A 20,129-nucleotide genomic window follows, 5' to 3' on the forward strand; every position below is an offset into this window, starting at 1 on the left:
GCAAGTACGCTGCTGTTCCAAATGTAGAATCATTATACTTCGTCCTCCCGTCTTCGGATGTTTGTACTCCCAAGTTGAACTTGCCAAGTCTGAACTAGCAAGTATGCAAGTCTGAACTTGGCGTACTTGGTAGTGAGAAAGGCCCTATGTCAAATTGGCTTTGGTCAAAGCCACTTCCGCACTTCCTGGGGGCTTGGTTGCCACGTGTCGCCACTTCCTGTATCACTTGTTTCAAATTTAAAGCCCTCTAGCCTTTCATACAGGGTCCAGCCATATACTAGGTTTTGACCTAGTCTTGTTTTTTACTGTGTTTTCCTTCTTCTTCAGCTCCTGGTTGACATCTATTTCTCTATGAAAATCAACTTAAATTTGCATGAGAGACGAAAACCATATCACACTGAGCAACACGCATGCATTAGTTTCATTACTGCTGCTTGGTGATGGAGTGCAGACATTTCAAATGAACCTGCACTCCCACGTGAGTTACCCTGCAGCGTTTTCTATAATGAGCAGAAGGAACTCTTACCTGGTTTGGATCCTTCGGCCACAGAGCCGTTGTACACCTGGTTCTGAAACTCTGGTCTGTTGTCATTCATGTCAATCACATAGATGTACAGATCTATTGGATTCTCCACCTGGTTGCCATTCATGTCCACTGCATGGGCTCTCAGCTGTGAACATACACAAATGCGCACAAAGAAAGAAAGGATCATTAGCATTCAATGCTGAACAAGAGCTTGAATGAATATTCCAGATGTTGCTCAGCTGACTCTGACAGTAGGCCGCTGGCATGATTGATTGACTCTGCAGACCTGTCTGAACTGGAACAAAGTACACGGCACAACTTTGACTTTGTTAATTGGCAACTTCATTTAACAGACAAATATTCTGTTTCTTGTCTGCCAACAGGGCATGAGTATCCTGTTGGTATCTTGGCACGGACCATAACAACACAGAAAAGGGGCAAAGTAGTGAAATGTTCCAGACACACAAACAACGCCTATTTTGTTGTTAGCACAGCCAGAGGCCTAGAAAATATCAGAGAGGTGTTGCTGCTCAAGCTGTGGCTTCTTTTTGTTCAGGGAGAATGTTTGTCTCAGTTTGTTTTGACAAAGCCAGCCATTTGGATGGATGTCTCTGACTGATGAGCTGTTCCTTGACAATACACAGTGTGAGAATAGTGAGAGAGCAAAGAGGAAGAGAATGAGGAAAAAAGGCGGTGCAGGGAAAAGGGGAATGAGATGGGAAGGAGAGGAGAGAAGGAGAGTGGCTGAGCCTTGTGCAAGTAAATGAGAGATGAAAACACAAAGAGGTGGTGTGGGGATGGGCGGGTGTGTGGGGTAGGGGGGCTTGAACAGGGAGGACTGACAAAAGCAATCATCATCTACACTGGGATGTCTTAATCTCCACCGCTACTGTTACACACCCTCTACTCGCCACCAATCCCCACTAATGATATCGAACATAACGCAAAGCTTTGTAATAGCCCTGGAACCAAAATGGCACTCCTCACCGTGACTTACATTACTCTCATTCAATTGCTTAGAAATTCATATCCTCGGCAGAAATGTTATTTAATCACAGCTTTGCTTGGTAAGAGGAGAAAAGGTTCTCATTCTGGCTAAAACCAAAGCAAAATATTTTGTCTGCCACTGCACAGTAGAAGAGGATCTGCCTGCCAGCCTGTTTACAGGAAGTCGTGATGTATTGTGGGATGACATGAAAGATTGAATGGCGGCACCTGCCTTCACCGAAACACGACTAATCATGTCGGTTTTTGTGCCTGCCTGTCAAGGATGTTTCAAAACATACCCAAACACGCGCCCGCTTGAGCATTCACACACACATCCAAACACCAATTCAGACACATGTTTACGCATATTAACATGGACGCTGACACAAGCGCACAGATGCACACTGGAGAGACACACAGCCAATCAAAAGAGCCCTCTTTAGCCACTTAATGATCCTCAAGATGCTAGTTTTCCATTGGCTGAAGCACAGCAAACAAACATGGAGAGGAGACCCAACAAACAAACAAACCCAATCTGTTTCCTCAGCTGTGAGCGCTGCATGCTGAGGGATGTGTGACAGTGATATGTGTGACTGCTTCAGTGCATGTGTGTATGTGTGATAACGATTGTTCGTTTTTGACTTTGTGTTTAACTGTGTGTATATTCTTTTATTTATTTTGTCCTTTCCGCCTGTGGATTTGTATATGTGTGTGTTCCTGCAGGTTTGCCTCTGTTCTATATGTGTATATGCCTCTGTATTCACATCTGCGTGTGTGTGTGTGTGTGTGTGGCTTTCTCTGTGTGAGCTCCGGAGTCTGTTTGTGTGTATCTGCATTTGTGTGCTCGATGGAGGAATTGGAAATGTGATCTGAGGGCCTGGAGGAGTGTGTGCGCTTGTGCAGACTTCAAATATATGTGTGTGAAGCGACATCAGTATTCTGCAGGGTGAGCTTTAGTATGACTGGACCATCCACAGAGGAGCTATACAGTTTGTATTTGGCTCATTGGTCCCCTTACCTGATATACACTCACTGAGCTCTTTATTAGGAACACCTGTGCAATCTAATGCAACCCAATACAACAACTCTGCCATGAATTCTACTTTTACAAAGCTTATAGACTTTCAGTTTTTGTTGACATTGTCAGAAAGTTGATAATTCTTCTTGAATGCTACCAGCATTATTTTGAAAAGTGTTCCTTATATTTTGCCCCCCTCATGTATGTTAATAAGGTAGATAAAATATTAGGAACACTTTTTAATTGAATGCACTCCAGTGCACCACCCACCGAGACCTCAATAATAAACATAAAGTAGAATAACTATGTATTTACAAATTGCTGTTGGAAATACATCATTTATTTTAAAAGGTACAAAATAACCAGACATACTACTATAACTATTATTATTTCTCATCAGTAATAATAAATATTTTTACTTACTGTATATTTTCATATTGTCTGAATCATAAATTAAATACTGTTTATTACTGGTCAACTGATCTTTACAGAATTGATGTCATAAAGCACTATCAGCTCATCGTGATCAGTGTATTCCAGTAAAACACACTTAGCCTTAACTTCATGCGCTCATGCAAACAACTATGCATGAAAAAAATGAGAATCCCAGACATTCTCATATTTGCTCAAGTCTCCTTGTGTCCTGCTGACTCACAGTAACGCTGTCTGACAAAACTGAAGCTCAGGCTAACACCCACTCTCCTCACCTCGCGGATCACTTCCCCCTGGTGCTAGTCTGTCAAAAACAGCAGACTCGTCTCTCTTTTCACTTGAACCCAAAACTAACAAGCAAAGTTTGGCCGGCAAGAGCGCTGCAGTGCCGGGAAATTCCTGTCAAGTTGAAAGAAAGTAAGCAATGGACTAAATTTCCCCTGGGTCAAATGCTGGCTACATTCTCCTACACTAAATCATACATCACATCACAAGCAGCATGGGTCCACAGGAGTCTACAGTAAATAGGAGCCGCATTCAAGTTGAAGTGCCCTCAACCTAACATGCTGTTTTCGCTAGAGGCAGTGTCAAATAAGAACTGTTTACTGAGTGGCTGTCCTTTCCCAGGGACCAATAACCTGGCTGCTTTATTGATCCCAATTTGCTGGTTGAGTGTAAGAGCAGGTGTGGAGAGACAACATACGCAAACATGCACTAGTGTCCAGAGCCTGAGCAACGTAGCAAGTAAAGTAACAAGAGGCTCATCTAAAACTAAATGGAACACACACACGAAGGAGTATGAGACAAAGCAATCACGAAGACAATCATCTGGAGCTTTGTGTTTGTTTATACTCAGCGCACGTACTGTATGTGTGCATTGGTGTCTATAATATGTGCGTTCTGTGGAGTGTGTGCGCTGACTGAGACGCTGAAGAGATCCACTCTCCTTTATTCTACCCTTCCTCCGAGACAGGAGCATGCTTTTGAATTAGCTCTATCAGCAGCACAGCCATCTATCATGCTGACAGGCACGCAGGCGTTCTGAGTCTGACACCAGTGCTCACCTCGAGTGGAGGTGTTCATCTTTGCTGATATAAATTGAAACCTATAATGTGTGTATATGAACCAATGGCCTAGCGTTAGCAGAAGTCTCATGTGGTCTGTATATTTAATTCACGCATCCACAAAGCTGTTTGACCTGAGGTTCCAGTGGGGCCAGTCGTGAACTCAATCTTTCTGCCTCTTGTGTGTTTGTATGTGGGGCAGGGGGGGTTGGTTCTGTGTGGGTGTGTGTATAGTGGGAAATCATATGGGCCATATGCAGGGTACCTGTACATCTGTCAGCTTGCACTTTTGAACAGCACAGCTGCAAGGTGCATGAGGTCAGCAGGCAACAATGTGTGGGAGCAGCTAAGTAAAACAGGGCAGCAGTACACAAACGTAAAGTGGGAGACGGACAGAGCGTGAGAAGAGTTGGGGAAAAGAGAGACCTCGCCCTGCTTATGAAATAAACTCACATCATATATCAATGAACATACCGTACATGGAGATATACATACACCTTTGCAGACACACACTTGAAGCAGGACCTGCTCATTAGTTCTGATGGTGAGAACAAAGACAAAAGTTTTCCTGCTCTCCGTCTTGGCTCTGTCTCTTCTTTCTGTTCTATCCATCCTGCGCTGTTCTGTGTAGCTAAACCTCAAACTTAATGACGGCTGAAGTGGTTGTGTGTTTTAATCACTGGCTTCAGCTTCAATCAGAGCCTGGAGAGGCTGGAGTGAAGACACAGAGCAGAAAGTCCTCTGAATGTGCTCCGACTTGTGGGTTTGTTAACATTAGTGGTAAAATGAAAGGTAGATCGAGGAGGCAAAAGGTGAGGCACATTTCCACTGGGATAATTAGGAGATAATGAGACAGACATACATTGAGGGGAAAATGAAACAGGGAGACAAGACAGATGCAGTCATTTCTTCCTTACATGGAAGGATGCTCTCTCCTCTCTGTCCAGGGGTTGGGTGACAAACATGTTGCCGCTGATGGGGTCTATGTTGTAGATGCCACTAGGGGGCTGATCAGCGCCTGCTCCTGTGATGCTGTAGCGGATGCCGACATCCTTGTCCTGATCTGAGCGGATCTGAGGACAAAACCAGAGAAAACAAGCTCAACAATGAGAAAAATTGTCAAATACTTATTAGTCCTGGCTTTCCAAGGTTTTCTAGCACTTGCAACGGAAAACACAGTAAGTGACATAAATTGTCAAAAATGCTTTGTAAAATAAAACCAAGTTTGAGAGAAAACTAAGACTATAGTACATGGGATGTGTGGTAGATACATTGATAATAACATTTTCACTGCAAGCCGTCTTCTGTGCTAACACTTTGAATCTACAGTCTGGAGGTGAAAATAGAAAACCGAAGAATGTGCATTGTGGGAGATAGATCGACTGTCAGAACATTTTGTCTGACCTGTTGGGTTTTTTGGTTTTCTTTACCTTCATGGCAGTTTCTCAGCAGACCTTGAACAAGTGTAAAAGGACCTTACTTCCAGCTATGAAGGTACAGTATTTCTGACTGCTACCTGCCTGAATGATGTGAGACCGATTCATGCTGTTATTCTCAACTACCTCTGACTGGAGATTAATATATCAATGTGCCTGTTCCACCTTTAACACTGCAGCTGTTATTTCACACACAATTCAGAATGTGACATTTAAAGAGTGATATATTTCATTCTGAACAAGTTTCAGTACGAGCACCTCTTCTGTTCAAGCTATAAAAATATCAATACTTTTGCTTAGTGCCTTGCTGACTTGAAAGAAAACAAAAGGAGATGGGAATGTGGTACTTATTCCAGTGGTATTGATTTTCAATGGGCTACAGGGATTCTACTGTGTCACCATACAATGCAACAACATTAATGTGACATTAGTTAAATTTGTGGTTTGGAGTTATTACTAAGTGGGTATACAAGGACTCTCACCTCTGCACCCGTCTTGTAAAGAATCACCTGAATAAATCAGGCGCTTTGGAGAACTTCTTCGTCCATTGATTTAATAATTGTAGTATTTATAGAATATTTGTATAATGCATATAGTATTGTACTATTATGTGTGTTTTTGGCCATGATTTAAAGCAAATCAGTACATTACAGAAAATGTAACCCTCAAGACCCTTAGATTAAACAAATCACTCTCTAGCACAAATCATTTGAATTGTGTTATTAGCCCCCGCTAGCAGCGTGGCTCGAGGGATGACACTCTGTCTGTTGGTCAGTCCACCACTTTGGTCCACACTAAAATATCTCAACAACTATTGACTGGCTTGCCATGACATGCACAAACATTCATGGTAACCAGAGGATGAATCCTAATGACTCTGATGATCCAATGACTTTTCATCTTGTGCCACCAGTGGATCAACGTTTTCACTTATCCAATTAAATATCTCAACATCTACAAGTTGGATTGGCATTACATTTGTACAGACAGTCATGGTTCCCAGATGATGTCTCCTAAAGAATTTGACAAGTTATCCTCTCGTGCCACCATGAAGATAACATTTGTGGTTTTGAGGGAAATATCTCTACAACTATTGGATGTATTGTCATGTAATTTGGTGCAGACATTCATGTCCACCTTAAGAAGACTTGTATTAATGTTGGAGATCTCCTGACTTTAATCAAGCACCATTATCAGGTCAAAATTCTAATTTGTCTAATACTTTGGTTTATGACCAAATACCTGTGAATTAGCCTCAAATGTACTTTGTGTTTATGGCTAATTAGCTAATTTTAGCATGCTAACATGCTAAACTACATAGGTCAGCACAGTAAACATTACATCTGCTAAATTAATCTACAATAAAATTCAGACTTGGTCCATGTAGGGCGAATATTTGTCAACACGTACCAGTCAACCAGTGAGTGAGGAGCTCCCAACAAAAATTATATATATAACAACTTTTGTGTTTTTTTCTTCTTCATTGGCAACCTTTTTTGTTCATGAATCCTTAATAGTGAAACAATGTCTAGCGGCAACACTTGTCACAGGGCACATGAGTTGTGAGCAATTCAGTTCAAGATTGATTCATAAGTGCTCAGACTGCCCTGAGGCCTGAAGAGTTAAAAATATACAATGTTTTCACAAGAAAAAAACCACACAGCATTTGATTAAAGTCTAAAAAGATGTGTGACCCCTTAAGAGGATTCTGAAGCCCTGATTGAGAATCAATGTCCTTTAACAAACCACAATACAACCCAGTATACTGTACATGGCTGTACCCTGATCACTGTGTTCTTTTTAATAACTGTACAAACTTACAGATATAATTGTGCTGTCAACTTTAGCAGGTAAAAAACATTTGTAGATCTTGGACCAGTTTGATCTTCAAGTGCCAAATATCCTCATATCATCTTTTCTCCAACCTCACCCTCAGGTTCAGAGCACAACACTGCACTGTTGTTTTTTTACTGGGTCTGAACCATCACTATGGTTACAAGTCAGAGGGAATAATCACAGAGTCAAATGGAGAAAAGGGAAAGCTTGACTCTTTTTTTCTCTCTATCTTTCTCTTCCCCTCCTATGCAATTTTCCTGGTCTGTGGGGCTGCAGATCATGCATGAAAATGAAATTACTTCATCCGTTCAGCGGTGACGGCGGCTTCTGCATAAAACATCTCTCTGTTTGAACATGATACCCTCTCTCTTAATTTCCAATGTGGTCCTCCCAAACCTGCAGTGCAGAACTCCGCTGCAAGTTTTCACAGGTGCAATTTTCATTTCCTGAGTTCACTTCACACCGGATCCATATGTGAACCCTGCAGGTCCAGGTGTAACATACAGTAATGTGTAACTCCTATCAATCAGTGAAATCAGGCTGTAGTCACTGTAGTATGACAATGATACTGTACGACTAATTACATTTATTTTTCTCTACGCCCACCATCTGCCAATCATAGCAGGATAAAATTATGGCATAAATAATAACATAATTTGATCATTCACCCACATCGTCAGTGTCAACTGTTTGGATAACAGATAGATAATGTGGCAAAGCAGATGGATTATGAGTTTCAGCAACAAGAGCGTGCCTAAGAAATCCTCTTTCTTATCTGCGAAGGGAACATGTTTGGGCTTCCCTGTTCAAAACAACAAGAAATGAACTGAGGCACACCGCAAAGAATCTGCTCAAGCTGCAGGAACATACAGGAAAATAATAAAAAATACACCAAACTGCATCTACTATTTCTTCTGTTTTTTTCAATGATATGTTTTTGGGCATTTTTTGCCTTTAATGGAGAACTGATAGTGGAGAAGCAGATGGAAAACAAGTAAGAGAGAGAGGTATGACATGCAATGAGGGTGCCAAGCCGGAGTCAAACCAGGGACGTTGTGGTTATGTGGCATGCACTGTATCCATTCAGCTACCAGGGTGCTCTACATCTATTATTTCTGCATGTAAGTATTTCCTGGGTGCATAAGAGGCAGCTTGTAGCCATGTATGTGTGTGTAGTGAAGTGTTTGACAGGTAAGAGATTCACTATGTGTGCACCAAAGCGCAGATCAAAAGGACCAGCTCAGTTCAATAATTCACAAGACCGTCATGTGGGAAACACACATAAGAAATATTCACCTGCCACGGGTCTGTGCGTCTGCATCCGAACATGTGCGCAGTTGCATGTGAGTGTGTGTGTATGTGTGTGTTTGCGTGCAATCTGTCTCTTCACTAGAACTTCAAAGCAGAGAGTGTGTAGTTGGCACATTGGTGTAATAGCCCCAAGAGGAGACAAAGGAGCTCTTACATGTCATGCAGCCTCTGCTTCCATGCCTGCTTAAAATTCCACATCAAGGCCACCTGAGACCAGATGTCACATTTGCCGGTGTCTCTTAATGAAGAGTCTTTATATCAATAAATTGAATAAATGAAGAAGCAGGGCTTCTCAGAGTCCTGGGAATCCCATGAGTGACAACTGCTCAATTGAGCCATTTGAATGGAATGCTAATGATGAAAGCTGGGATTTCTCTCTACCAATCTATCGCTATCTCTCATTCTCTTTCTTACTTCAATACCTCCTGGCGGACAGAATGGCTACTAATCACGCTAAAAATAGCAGAGAGAGGCAGATGCAAGGGACTTAACTGGCTGTCTGTCTCCGTCAGATCAGACCAGACATCAGATAAGTGACCTATTTGTAGCTCTTTGAGAGTGATTTCCTTGATTACTGACAACTGCTGGGATCCTGTGGGACAAGCTATCAGCGTGAGAAGAAAGATGGCGAGGGATGGAGGCAGAGAGACACATGAAGTGAAAGCAATGGGGAGTTGGGGAAAATTAGATGAAGAATTAGTGTTCTGATAAACTCCTCAGGGTGACGCAAGACACACAAACAGATAGCAGGAAAGGAACGGAAAGGAATTTATTTCCATTTCTTGAGCATAGCGGCTGGCTGCCTAATTAGCGTACTGTGATGTTTCAGTCTGTCCAAATCTCCTTTAATTGATCCAACCCTGTATGATCACCCCATCTGCATAAATAGTTTGATGCCTACATAAACAGGAACTAATTTGGTGTTTATTTGATGGTACTCTGCATTTCATCCATTCACTCCCATGTCTGACTTATTTCTATCAACATTGCAAAATGAACAAAGCAGAATGCTGCAATGCAAAGGACAAGCTGTGCGGAGCTGTTCTCTTTGCCTCGTAGTATTTTGCTTCCAGGAAACAACAATCATTCAACCAGGAAGTCATTAAAGGACAGTGTGCTGCAGGCACCCACGGGATCATTAAGGGTTACTGTGTGCTATGGGCTAATGTCAAACAATAATGGGAAGCTGTGGTTTACACTCTTTGATAGCCTCTTTTATGTTTTGTCCATGCTTAATGGTTCAGGCCCGTGTTGTAGTCCTTTGGCTTCACACATCTCTCTCTCTCTTTATTTTATAGCTCTTTATGGGCACAGTCACCTCACTTTGCCTTTAGGGCACATCAAACACCCCCCACAGGTTACAAAGGCTCAAGAGCCACACCAGGGAACCACAAGATGATTCAAAACCATAAATCTATGAATTTCCAACATTCAACCTGCATTATTATCCAGACGATAATGCTGTATGTTGTTTCCACTGATGATCACTTGTTCAGTTGATCAAATGCTTGAAGAAAAAAAAAACTGTTCTCTTCTCTAGGTTAAAATGTGTCACATAAAATTGGCTTTACAAAATATTCTCTTAATGTCTGCAATGACTGTGAATGAGCAGCATGCAATTCAACTATAAGACCAGATTCTGTCGATTTAACCTTCTTAGCAGGGGTCAAATCTCTCCTAATATGAGCTGTTGTTTGCTGTTGAAAATATTTCTTGTCCATATATGTAAAATACAATATGCATCACCATTATACATTAGAAATTTAAGTTAATCACGTAAAGGAGAATTCTGATATTTTTCAACGTGGCTTATTTTGACTATTTACATTCTTCCACTGGGAGAAGCAGCGAAAACCTCCTGAAGCTTCCCAAATAAATGTAAGCATAATCAATTTACATAAATATTTTCAAACGCTTGTTATAGTTTGAATGGAATTAACACGAAATTAGCCAGGAAAAGCTATTGTAGCTAACATATATCAGGGCTAGCAGTACAAGCCTCTAAAGTGTCCACATAGTCTACTGGATAACAAGCCTTTGCACTTAAGTTTTCCACTAGTTTTTTTTTAAATCACTTTTCTAGTATGCACACATGCTAAATTAACAGTGAGCCGTAGTCTCACAAATCTAACAACTGGTGTGCGCAGGTAGGCATTGTTAGCATGGTTAGCCAGCATGTAGTATATTTCAATGTAGTTAGCTACAACAGCTCCTTCAGGGGCTAATTTCTATGTTTACCTTTAGTCAGATTCAGAGACTCAGAGAAGTATTTGAAATGATTTACATAAAATTTTTGTTGTGTTTTGCAATATACAGTATCAGTCTGTGTCTCCTGAATCTCTAATGGAAGTGTTAAGTTTAAAGTTAGCCTGACCTATAGTCAGAATGGACATAACTACTGTATGAGAATAACACCCAGGTTGATAAATCATAGAGTTTTTGCTTTATGTACAGTATGTGGAGTATCTTACACTTTACAGTATGAGGAACTGGATGATTCTTTGTACTCTCATTTATGTAATGCTATTTTTTTCTTTTTCTTTCCTTTTAATATCTTGTCAACTTTGCCTCTGATTGTTTTCTTTTCTTTCTTTGATTCTAGGGTTACATTTAACTGCTATATTTAATTGCCATGCTCTGATAATGTGTTCTTCTTCTTAACCCTGACCCAATAAAGATATGTTTAAAGCCTGTATATGTTATAATCTTACAAGTATAACAGAATAAATAGAGAGAGATTATGTACTGTAGAGCTGCAAAATGCTATTTAAATTGCTGGGTGGGATGGTAAATGTCACTAATGGCACTACAAGCTAAATACCTACATAACAATTATTACAATTTGGAATGAAGTATGTAAGTTTCAAGGATGTCTTATAGTAGATTAAGTAGATTAATACAGTAAAGGCAAATTAATGGCATTTCCATGCTGAGGTGCACTATGAGAGGAAGTGATGCCAACCACTCCGGGGACAGACATGCTATGACTGAGCCCTTCTGGTGGCCTCTCAGTCACGCTTTAGCTGTCATAGCTGTCAACCATAATTAAGACAGTGTCTGCCAAATATCTCGATGCCTTTATTAGAAACGACTTACTGACTGGATGCCTCATATACTCAAAAGCCTGCTCTGCTTTTAGACTCTGTCTGACAATATGGTTATTTAGCTGTGATGAAAGCATGATCCTGAATTGTCCAGAATTAAAATAATAAGAAACAGAGTCATGATTGGCTTGAGGTATTGATCACCTGATGGTTGATTTATTTTCTGGATTTAGTGTAAGCAGAAAACATAAAATTTTTCAACAGTGTGTCAGGGTTTTAGGGATAACCAAATCTAATTTTCTCTCTGATTCTCTACTCTTCCCCCTTGTAATGACTCAAATTTCCCTAAAGTAGTGTGAATTTCCTGTAATTTCAGCTGCAAGCTAATATGTCTCATTTTCTATTTGCTTTACTGCTCCTTTTTACACAGCTGCCTGTCGGCTTGGGCACTTGCTGGAAAGCTATTTAATGGTTTTTTTGTGTTTCTTGCAGTTTCATAGCAGGTCTGGCACCCAAGTGAGTGGCTTTAAAGAGAGAAAATGACGTTTTAATGCTGAAATAGACTACTGATTTTCCTTCTATCCTGAGCAGTCTGACTTCAGTCTCACCGCTGGGGTTAAAATGTTCTGACAATAAACCTTCGTACTTGTAGGGATGCTGAAATAGCTGCTAATATGAGTCACTGCGGATGGGTGAACTGCTATGTTAAACAGCATTATCAAAAGCATCTGTGCATCTGCAAACTACACAGGCATCCTTGAAAATCACTGTGTTTGATAATGTCTCATCTTTCCCTGCTGTTATACAGTATCTGTTTTCTCCTTGTTGTACATGAGGGAAATGGCAAAACTACATGCTTTTTAACTTCCTCTTAAATTTCAGTTTTGCATTGCTTTGATCCTTCCTGCTGCGCGCTTGTCACTCTTCAAAGCTGATGTGCCCTGCTTTTGATTGGGAAGAGGAATTCAAATAGTCTGATAGGCCATCCACACAAACATCCAACAAAATGACATAGAAGGAAATAGTGAAGCAGAGGATGAAAGAAAGAGAGAGATGGGCTGACAAAATGGAAACAAAATTTCCAATTAGGGAAAATGTGGGACCTCAAGTTTTTGCCAGCCTTCAAACTTTCTGTCCTACAAAATACAATAACAACCTTACATGCAAGAGTGTGGCGATAAAGAAGGAAAAAAAAACCTGTCAGTTTTGCGGCGTCACGAGAAAGGAATGGTGCGGATGGTTTTAAAAATAGTCACATAGGAGGTCTGTGAGAGCAAAGCTGCAGAAAGCTCAGGTTTAATATCTCTCAAGTGAGAGCCGCTGACAGCCACCATCGCACACAGTTATCCCTGATACTCATAAAGAACAGCTGCGTCTGCGTCTCGGCACACAGGCAGGCTAGTCCATTATGGATCGGAAACTGAATGGGAAATGAACAGGGCTCCATGCGGCTCTGAAATATGTATTTTTCTTTTTGCCTCCATTTCATTTGCTGTGCTCTCCCATTCTTCTGTCTTTGTGCTGCCGTATCAGTTTATCTATCTCTTTCTGTCTCTCACCCTCCTGCGCTGCCTCCTCCCATTTCTCCCGGTGGGAAGGAAGCAAAGAGAGTTCCATCTACAGAAACAAGCAAGAGTCGCCACCTGAGGAAGGTTTGTCTGCTCTGGTACTGGCACTGTTATTCAGCCATTCTTCTCCACCTTCTAACACGGTCAATTAAATTGAATCCTTTGAGTTCCTGAGGTTTCCTAAGGTAATGCTGCTGTGAAGTGGATTTGGATTTAAAGATAATAGAGCAAGATTTTTTTTTCTTGACAATTTACAGAAAACAAAGCTGAAACCTTTTGGGGGCGATGTTTTCCTCCCTCCAGAAGAACTGGTTTGATGTGATGTATTAGAGGAAAAGACAATCCAGTTATATGTGAGTGTGAAAAGTGGGAGGAAGCTTAGAAGAAAACATCTGAGAAAGAGATGCACTGTCAAGTAATATGTCTTTTAATAAACGGCAGAAAAAGAAAGGTGAGCATTCTGAATGCCGGCAGCATATTCAGTAAATAACCTTCAAATGAAAGAGTTTGGCTCTCTTTTAAAAAACAGATATTAAATCTTTGGAGCAGATATTTTTTTTATCCTCAGCTCACACTGTGATCACAGTTATCTGGACAATGTTCCTCAAATTTTGACAATGAACCTGTCTAATGTCTCTTTCTTTAACTGGAATATCATCCAACTTCATCCTCTGTCATTCATCATTACCCAGAGGAGAGAAAGGAGTCCCACCACTTTAACATTTTGTATCTGCTCAAAAATAGATTAGAAGCTTTCTCAAGCGCACACGCGTGCACGCACATGCACGTCACTGCCTCCACCTCAGACCATTAACCAGACGAAGGAATGAAATGTGGGATTGGAAAAAAGGGGGCAATTAGAGGGAGAACAAATATTAATGGAAGTTAAGAAGTGACTCACAAACCCAATTACGGCATTAGCCAGGCAATTTAGATGAGCTCTGCGAGAGGCGAGAATCCTGTTGAAATGTACCAGTGGTCTCTCCGCATTAACAATGGCATTAATTCCCCCGATTCGCAGCGAGGGAGAAGAATGGAGCAAATACAGCCATTCTGTCTGCCTTATAAAGAGAGCCACATTCCCTAATTCTGTGATGGGAATGGAGGAGGCAGAAGCCGACGTTCTTGTCTTACCCGCTCTGAACAGACCGTGGACCCCTGGAGAGTCTCAACTCGTTAAATAGCTCCATTCTCCTGCTCTACCCAAGGATTTCCAATACAAGGACAATAGGTAAACCAAACCTCAGGTGCTCCATGCACAGAGAAATGTCCCGCAGGATAATTACAGTGAAGACATGACTGGCTATTGGAAGGCTGATTAAAGAGAAAGAATGGGGCATATAGAGATAGAAGGAGTTATGGATGGAGGGAGGGGACAGTCAGCTTTCTGCTGCTCTCGCACTTTTTCTCTCCACCTACCTTCATTGTCAAATTGCAACCTTCAACCCAAGTTGCTGCCACACGCTCCCACAGGAGACATGTGGCCCTGACAGCCTGGCCAATCAGCCAGTTGGCCAGTTGAAAGCCCTTCTGGCATGCCTAAGGCAAGTGGGGTCCAACCAATCAGTTAGAGGCCAGGCTTGAAAGGAGGGCCATGCTTGGCTCAGGGAGCTGCTAAGGCTGCCAATGAGAGTCCAGGGGGGAGTTAGAGTGGCTCTGAGGGAGGCTGCCAGAGGGGTCAGAGTGGACGAAGGCAGACTGACAGTTATTTAGTGAGAGGCTGAGCTCCGTGTCAGTCACAACAGCATTCAGCCTTTGTACTACTGGGCTGGCTCTAATGGGACTGTCACCTTCTAATTGTCCGACTGGGGATGCTGCGAATGACAAACAGACACACACATAAACTCAAATACGCAGACAATACATACAGACACACACACATACACAGATACACACACATTCCCTCACAGACACAGGCATAAACCAGCTAACAAAAGGCAATGTTCACAAATGTTTACACATAAACACTCCTTTTATGCTAAGAGATTTGTGTCTCTGGAAAATTCTCATAAGGCACAGAACATACTGACTGCATTGTCCTGCACATCCATTAACACTCTAGGCCAAGGGCTAATTTATATATTAGAGCTGTACCTTACGTTGTGTTCATATAATATCTGAATATATTTGCTGAGTGCACAAAATTAAGTCAAATCCAACGTTGGCATTTGTTATTGACGTTTTATTGAGATTTCAAAGCCTTCGCAATTCTGTTAAATGTTGGCAAAGTTTGAAGAATTAGCCAGAAATGTACAAAGATCAATGAGATTATCCTATTTTACTGTAATTTAAACCTGTATTAATTTACTTTTTGACCACTTGGGAGCAGCATAATAAGCTCTAAATACAACACTCACATATAAGCGCATTAAAAAGTTGATGTGGTCTGGTAGTGTCCTCTGGGTTAATCAGAGCTTTTTTTGCCACCTGCTCAGGCTGAAAACAAAGTTGATGAGAGTGGAGAGATTGAGCCAAAACAATGAAGTTGTAGGATGTAAGACCAAAACAAAGAGCTAAAAGATGCTAAAACGCTCTACACAGTAAGGAGAACTGTTTCTGAGTTGGGTTACAATTCTCAGTGGGTTCATCTCCAAAAGGAACTCGTTTCACATTAAGACAATAACAGTAATTTATTCAGCTGTTAACATGAATATTGATTAGTGCAACTTTAAAGTTTTGTTTATGGGACTTTTATGGGAAAAATAAGGAAATAAACCTTTGAACTTCTCCAAAGGTGTAAAGTAATTGTATTACACCTTTTGTAGACTTCAGTTCATTCATGTATAAAGTCAAAGATTTTGCTATTCATGAATGAATGCGATTATATCAAACATCTGGCAAACTTGCTGTTTATATGTGCCTGCATCTACATCAGTGGGAGCAGCATGTACTTACTGCAATTTTCAAAGTGAAAACACAGAGAAGAAAGCTAAGCTGTAAAATTCATACAAAGTATACTATATGTCATAACACAGATCTTGAGACCTAGTTCAACTTTGCATCGAAAGTGACAGTATTAACCAAATACTCGTCGAAGAGCAAGTTTGGATGGACTGCTGTGAAGTAGGGGCAAATTGGACTGAAAGACTAATCATAACAGTGACTATAGTAATGTTCTTGAGCCTCTAACATTTAATCATCTGTTTGGTAAGAAAGGTAAAAAATTAAGACCTGCACTCCTGAAGGAGATGAAATGAAATATTTGGATCTCTTTTAGAGGACTTGGATTAGGGAGCACCTCCTCATCATGAAAAAGTAAAGTGGAAATGGAAATGGAACAACATCAGAGCAACTTTATTCTTGGAGACCGTGTTGTTCTGGATGATTCAGCACCAAGAAACTCCTGGATTCTGGGACACAATCTGAGGATGGTGTCAGGAGAAAAAGCAATGAGGAGTGTCCTGATTTAAACTAAAATGAGACATGTCAACAAGCTCTGTCTGCTCCTTGAAGCTGAAAGCTAAACTGACTCTGAATTTCTATCCCAGGCAGATGCTGCACATACTGTAGACTTGGGGAAAAATGGGACTCTGAGATTTGAGATGTAATGAGTAGCTGATTGTAGGAACCAATGCTTATCGGCTCTACTAATGATAACTTTAACTGCTATTAAAGGAATTACAGGCTGATTTGTTGGAGCTATTTGGAGGTACTGACATGGTTATAGTTTATTAATGTTAATCTTTACCTGCTGTCGATAGAAAGTGGAAATTAGTTTGTTCTTACAGATCAGTAATAAAGCCCACTGCTATGGCAATTTAATGAGGACAGATATTTTGACACATTACAAGGAAGGACAGGGGAGCAGCGCTCTTTTACACTTGTGAATACCACAAAATTGAGCCACTGCAGCATCTGAGCCCAATTAAATCCCAAATATTTGCCAAACTCCTCATCTTTTGAGATCTCGACACTGTTAACATTTGACAGAACACAGGTATTTTGTCAGTGCTGACACTGTAAAAAGTGCTCCATATATGGGATTTCCCCTCAGTAAGGACAAAGACGAATCTATTTATAGTTTTTGTATATAATTTAGCCTTTAATTGTATTTGTTTCTTTTACCTACCTCATTATTTTTGTGTTTTGATTTATGTCACTTTAATTTCCCTTTGGAATTAAAGGGGACCTATTATACTTTTCCTTTTTCTCAGTTATATATATAATGTTACAATATCGGATGTTCATTTTAAACGTGGCCAAAGTGTCAAATAATGAGGTAAACATATGTAGGAGTAATCCCTGTGAGCAAAAAGCACCGGCTTCAGACTGCTCTGAATGCTCGATTTCCAACGTTTTTTGTCTATTTTCAGCCTGAGTCAAAGTTGGCTCGTGACAGATTTCTTTATATGGTCATCTGCTCCACACACAGCATGTAAGTTCACTACTCCGCTCCGCTAATATTATTCTATTTTTCCATTGTTTTGGGGATAGTCATGTCATAGCCATGACTCAAGTCGAGCTGGCACTCTGTGAGTGTTTTTCCATTACACAGCAGGGCAAAGTAAAATAAGTAATTTACCTGTTAAAGGTGTGCTGGTTGTCTGCAGCTCTTCATCAAACATCATCAATATTGTGGCTGTTATACTAAGCGAAAACATCTCAAAATATCTCCATATTTTGTTGTGTCGCCTGGTTTTTAGCACCACTAATGAGGCTCCGCTAATTTGGTGAGGAACATGTTTAATTTCCTGTAATGTTCGTGCTCTGCACAATGAAAGTCTCCTGTTATTTAGTCATTTAAAAGCTTTAAATTTGAATCAGTAAAGCAGGAAATGTAAAGCAGCTGCCCCTCAGCAGACTTAAAGAGACAGGAGCTAAGACTGTCTGTTAGAGACAGAGGCTGAACTGAGGGGCTGCGTAAAGGGCCAGTATAAGATAAATAAGAAGTTACCCTTTGCATGATTCACAGTTCCCCTTTAATAAAGTGCTGTATCTACATATCTAAGAAAATTCTTTCTAGATGCTCTGGAGTCTAATTTGCTGTGGTAATTCAATATGTGTAATTCTAATTCACTACCCTTACAGACAGTGCTAACAATAATAACATGCAATGTTAATACAATGTATTGTTTTAATGTACTGCTTCAAAGTTAGAGAAATAAAATTATAGTTGTTTACTAGCCAACAACTGAAGCTCAGACTCCCTGCCAATCAGGTGGTGACAGGCATGACATGATTTTAAGGAAGCAAATTATTTTGCAATAGTTTGGTTAGAACTACACGTTTTTGGAATGCTGAATGAAATGGTTTGGAAACTTTATTTTGCTGTTGTTGCTCCTGCAGTATCCCCCACTGCCTTTTTCAGAAGAGAAGGAATGTGAGTACAAGTACTTTCCATAAGGAAGCTGAGCTGGGGTAATAAGTCATTGATGTAAAAACTGCTTTTTGGATGAATAATTCTGTTAAATGTTAAATTTAGATCAATTTGGTCTTGAATAATGTAATGTAATGTTTTAAATAGTGATACAACCTTACTATCGCTCAAGCTTCTGTTTCAATGCCGCTTTATCCTGCATTGTGAGAGAATATGTTTGTGGAAACACACCCATACACCCACATACACAAAGTAGACACAATGGACACAATGTATTTCAATGCACAAGGGATGCAATAAAACTGCAGACAAAACAAGCAGATCCAAAAAGCATATTACAAACTCATTATGAGCTGTAATGAAATACACTGTGCAATATGAGGTTGTAAATAAACCACCATGTTTTCATTTTGGGTACTAAGCAAACAACAGTACAGGCATTACAATGTCATTGAGCTAACTTTCTCCCACACACACACATATATATATATATATCACATATATTTTAGCTGATCTGCACAGTAAACCGAATTAGAAATCCAACATAGCCATGTAAAATAAGCAGCATGTTTTCTTCTGCCAAAGTATGAAAAAGTTAACTTGAGTGGTGGGTGAAGTTAACCATTTGTTTTTGTTTGTGTGCTTCTGTTTGCTTTTAATAAAATCCTTCTAAATGAGGAGCCTCCAGTCACTCTGACTGTGACACATTCAACGCTACACTGTACCATATTACATTATCCATGAGCAATACCTTAATGGGCTATTCAAAATAATGAGGTAAACCAAATCATGCTGAGATGCACTCTAATATCCCAGTTCACCTATTCACCTCAACACCCTTATTTTTTTTTTACAAGAATGTGAATGTACGATAAAGGCTATGTATTATACATATCATTACAGTTTAATTTAGCTCCATGGAAAGGGCACAGAGTCATGCAGCGTTCACAAAAGGAACAGCAAACACAGACATTTCTCTTCAGTCACATAATATTAAAATAACCTTCCACAATGTGTGCAATTATTTCCAGCTCATATTGTTCGTTTCCTTGTCCTAACCATGGTCAGAAAGAGAGAGAGACAGTGTTTGAGGCCTGGTTAAATGAAAGGAGGATCTTTTCTCTCCCATATTCAGACTGCTTTCCATCAGTTTTGCCTCATTGGCCCCGGTGTAGGTGCTGAAGGAGACAGTTGAGATGAGAATGCCACAAATGGCCTGAAACTAATGTTGGCCTCCCTCACCCCGCAGATTTACAGCACTCTTCCAAAATGTTTTTCTTTTTCTTTTTTTTCAGTCTCAGCCTGTCCCCCTTTCTCCCCTTTCCATCTCCCACCCTTACTGTTTTTCAGTCTCTCAAAAGGAGTAGATCCTGCCATATACCTGAGTATCCATTTAACTTAAGCTGTTTTTCAACCTCTCTATTTCCACTGCACTTATATCTGTCATGTCAAATAATTTGACAGCGCAAGCTCGGAAGCATATTCCATTTGAGCACAATGGTAAATCAATGCCATCAAAGCTGCACCACTTGTGGTTCTTCATGACTGAATTGCACATGTCAAGGTAAAAATGGCCAACAGTGGAATGGA

The 20,129-nt window shown here is 40.5% G+C and overlaps 1 protein-coding gene across 2 annotated transcripts in view; it reads right to left on the reverse strand.

Annotated features, from left to right (window-relative positions):
• Positions 1-20,129, reverse strand: part of cdh4 (cadherin 4, type 1, R-cadherin (retinal)) — a 200,349-nt gene that overhangs the window by 45,010 nt on the left and 135,210 nt on the right. For both annotated transcript variants that reach the window (XM_067588137.1, XM_067588138.1), the window contains exons 6-7: positions 4,945-5,100; positions 527-671 (exon numbers count right to left, since the gene is read on the reverse strand). In XM_067588137.1, the coding sequence (XP_067444238.1) occupies positions 527-671; positions 4,945-5,100 (301 nt within the window). The remainder of the gene's footprint in view (positions 1-526; positions 672-4,944; positions 5,101-20,129) is intronic.

Source organism: Thunnus thynnus, chromosome 4, assembly GCF_963924715.1.
Source record: "Thunnus thynnus chromosome 4, fThuThy2.1, whole genome shotgun sequence".
NCBI lineage: Eukaryota > Metazoa > Chordata > Actinopteri > Scombriformes > Scombridae > Thunnus > Thunnus thynnus.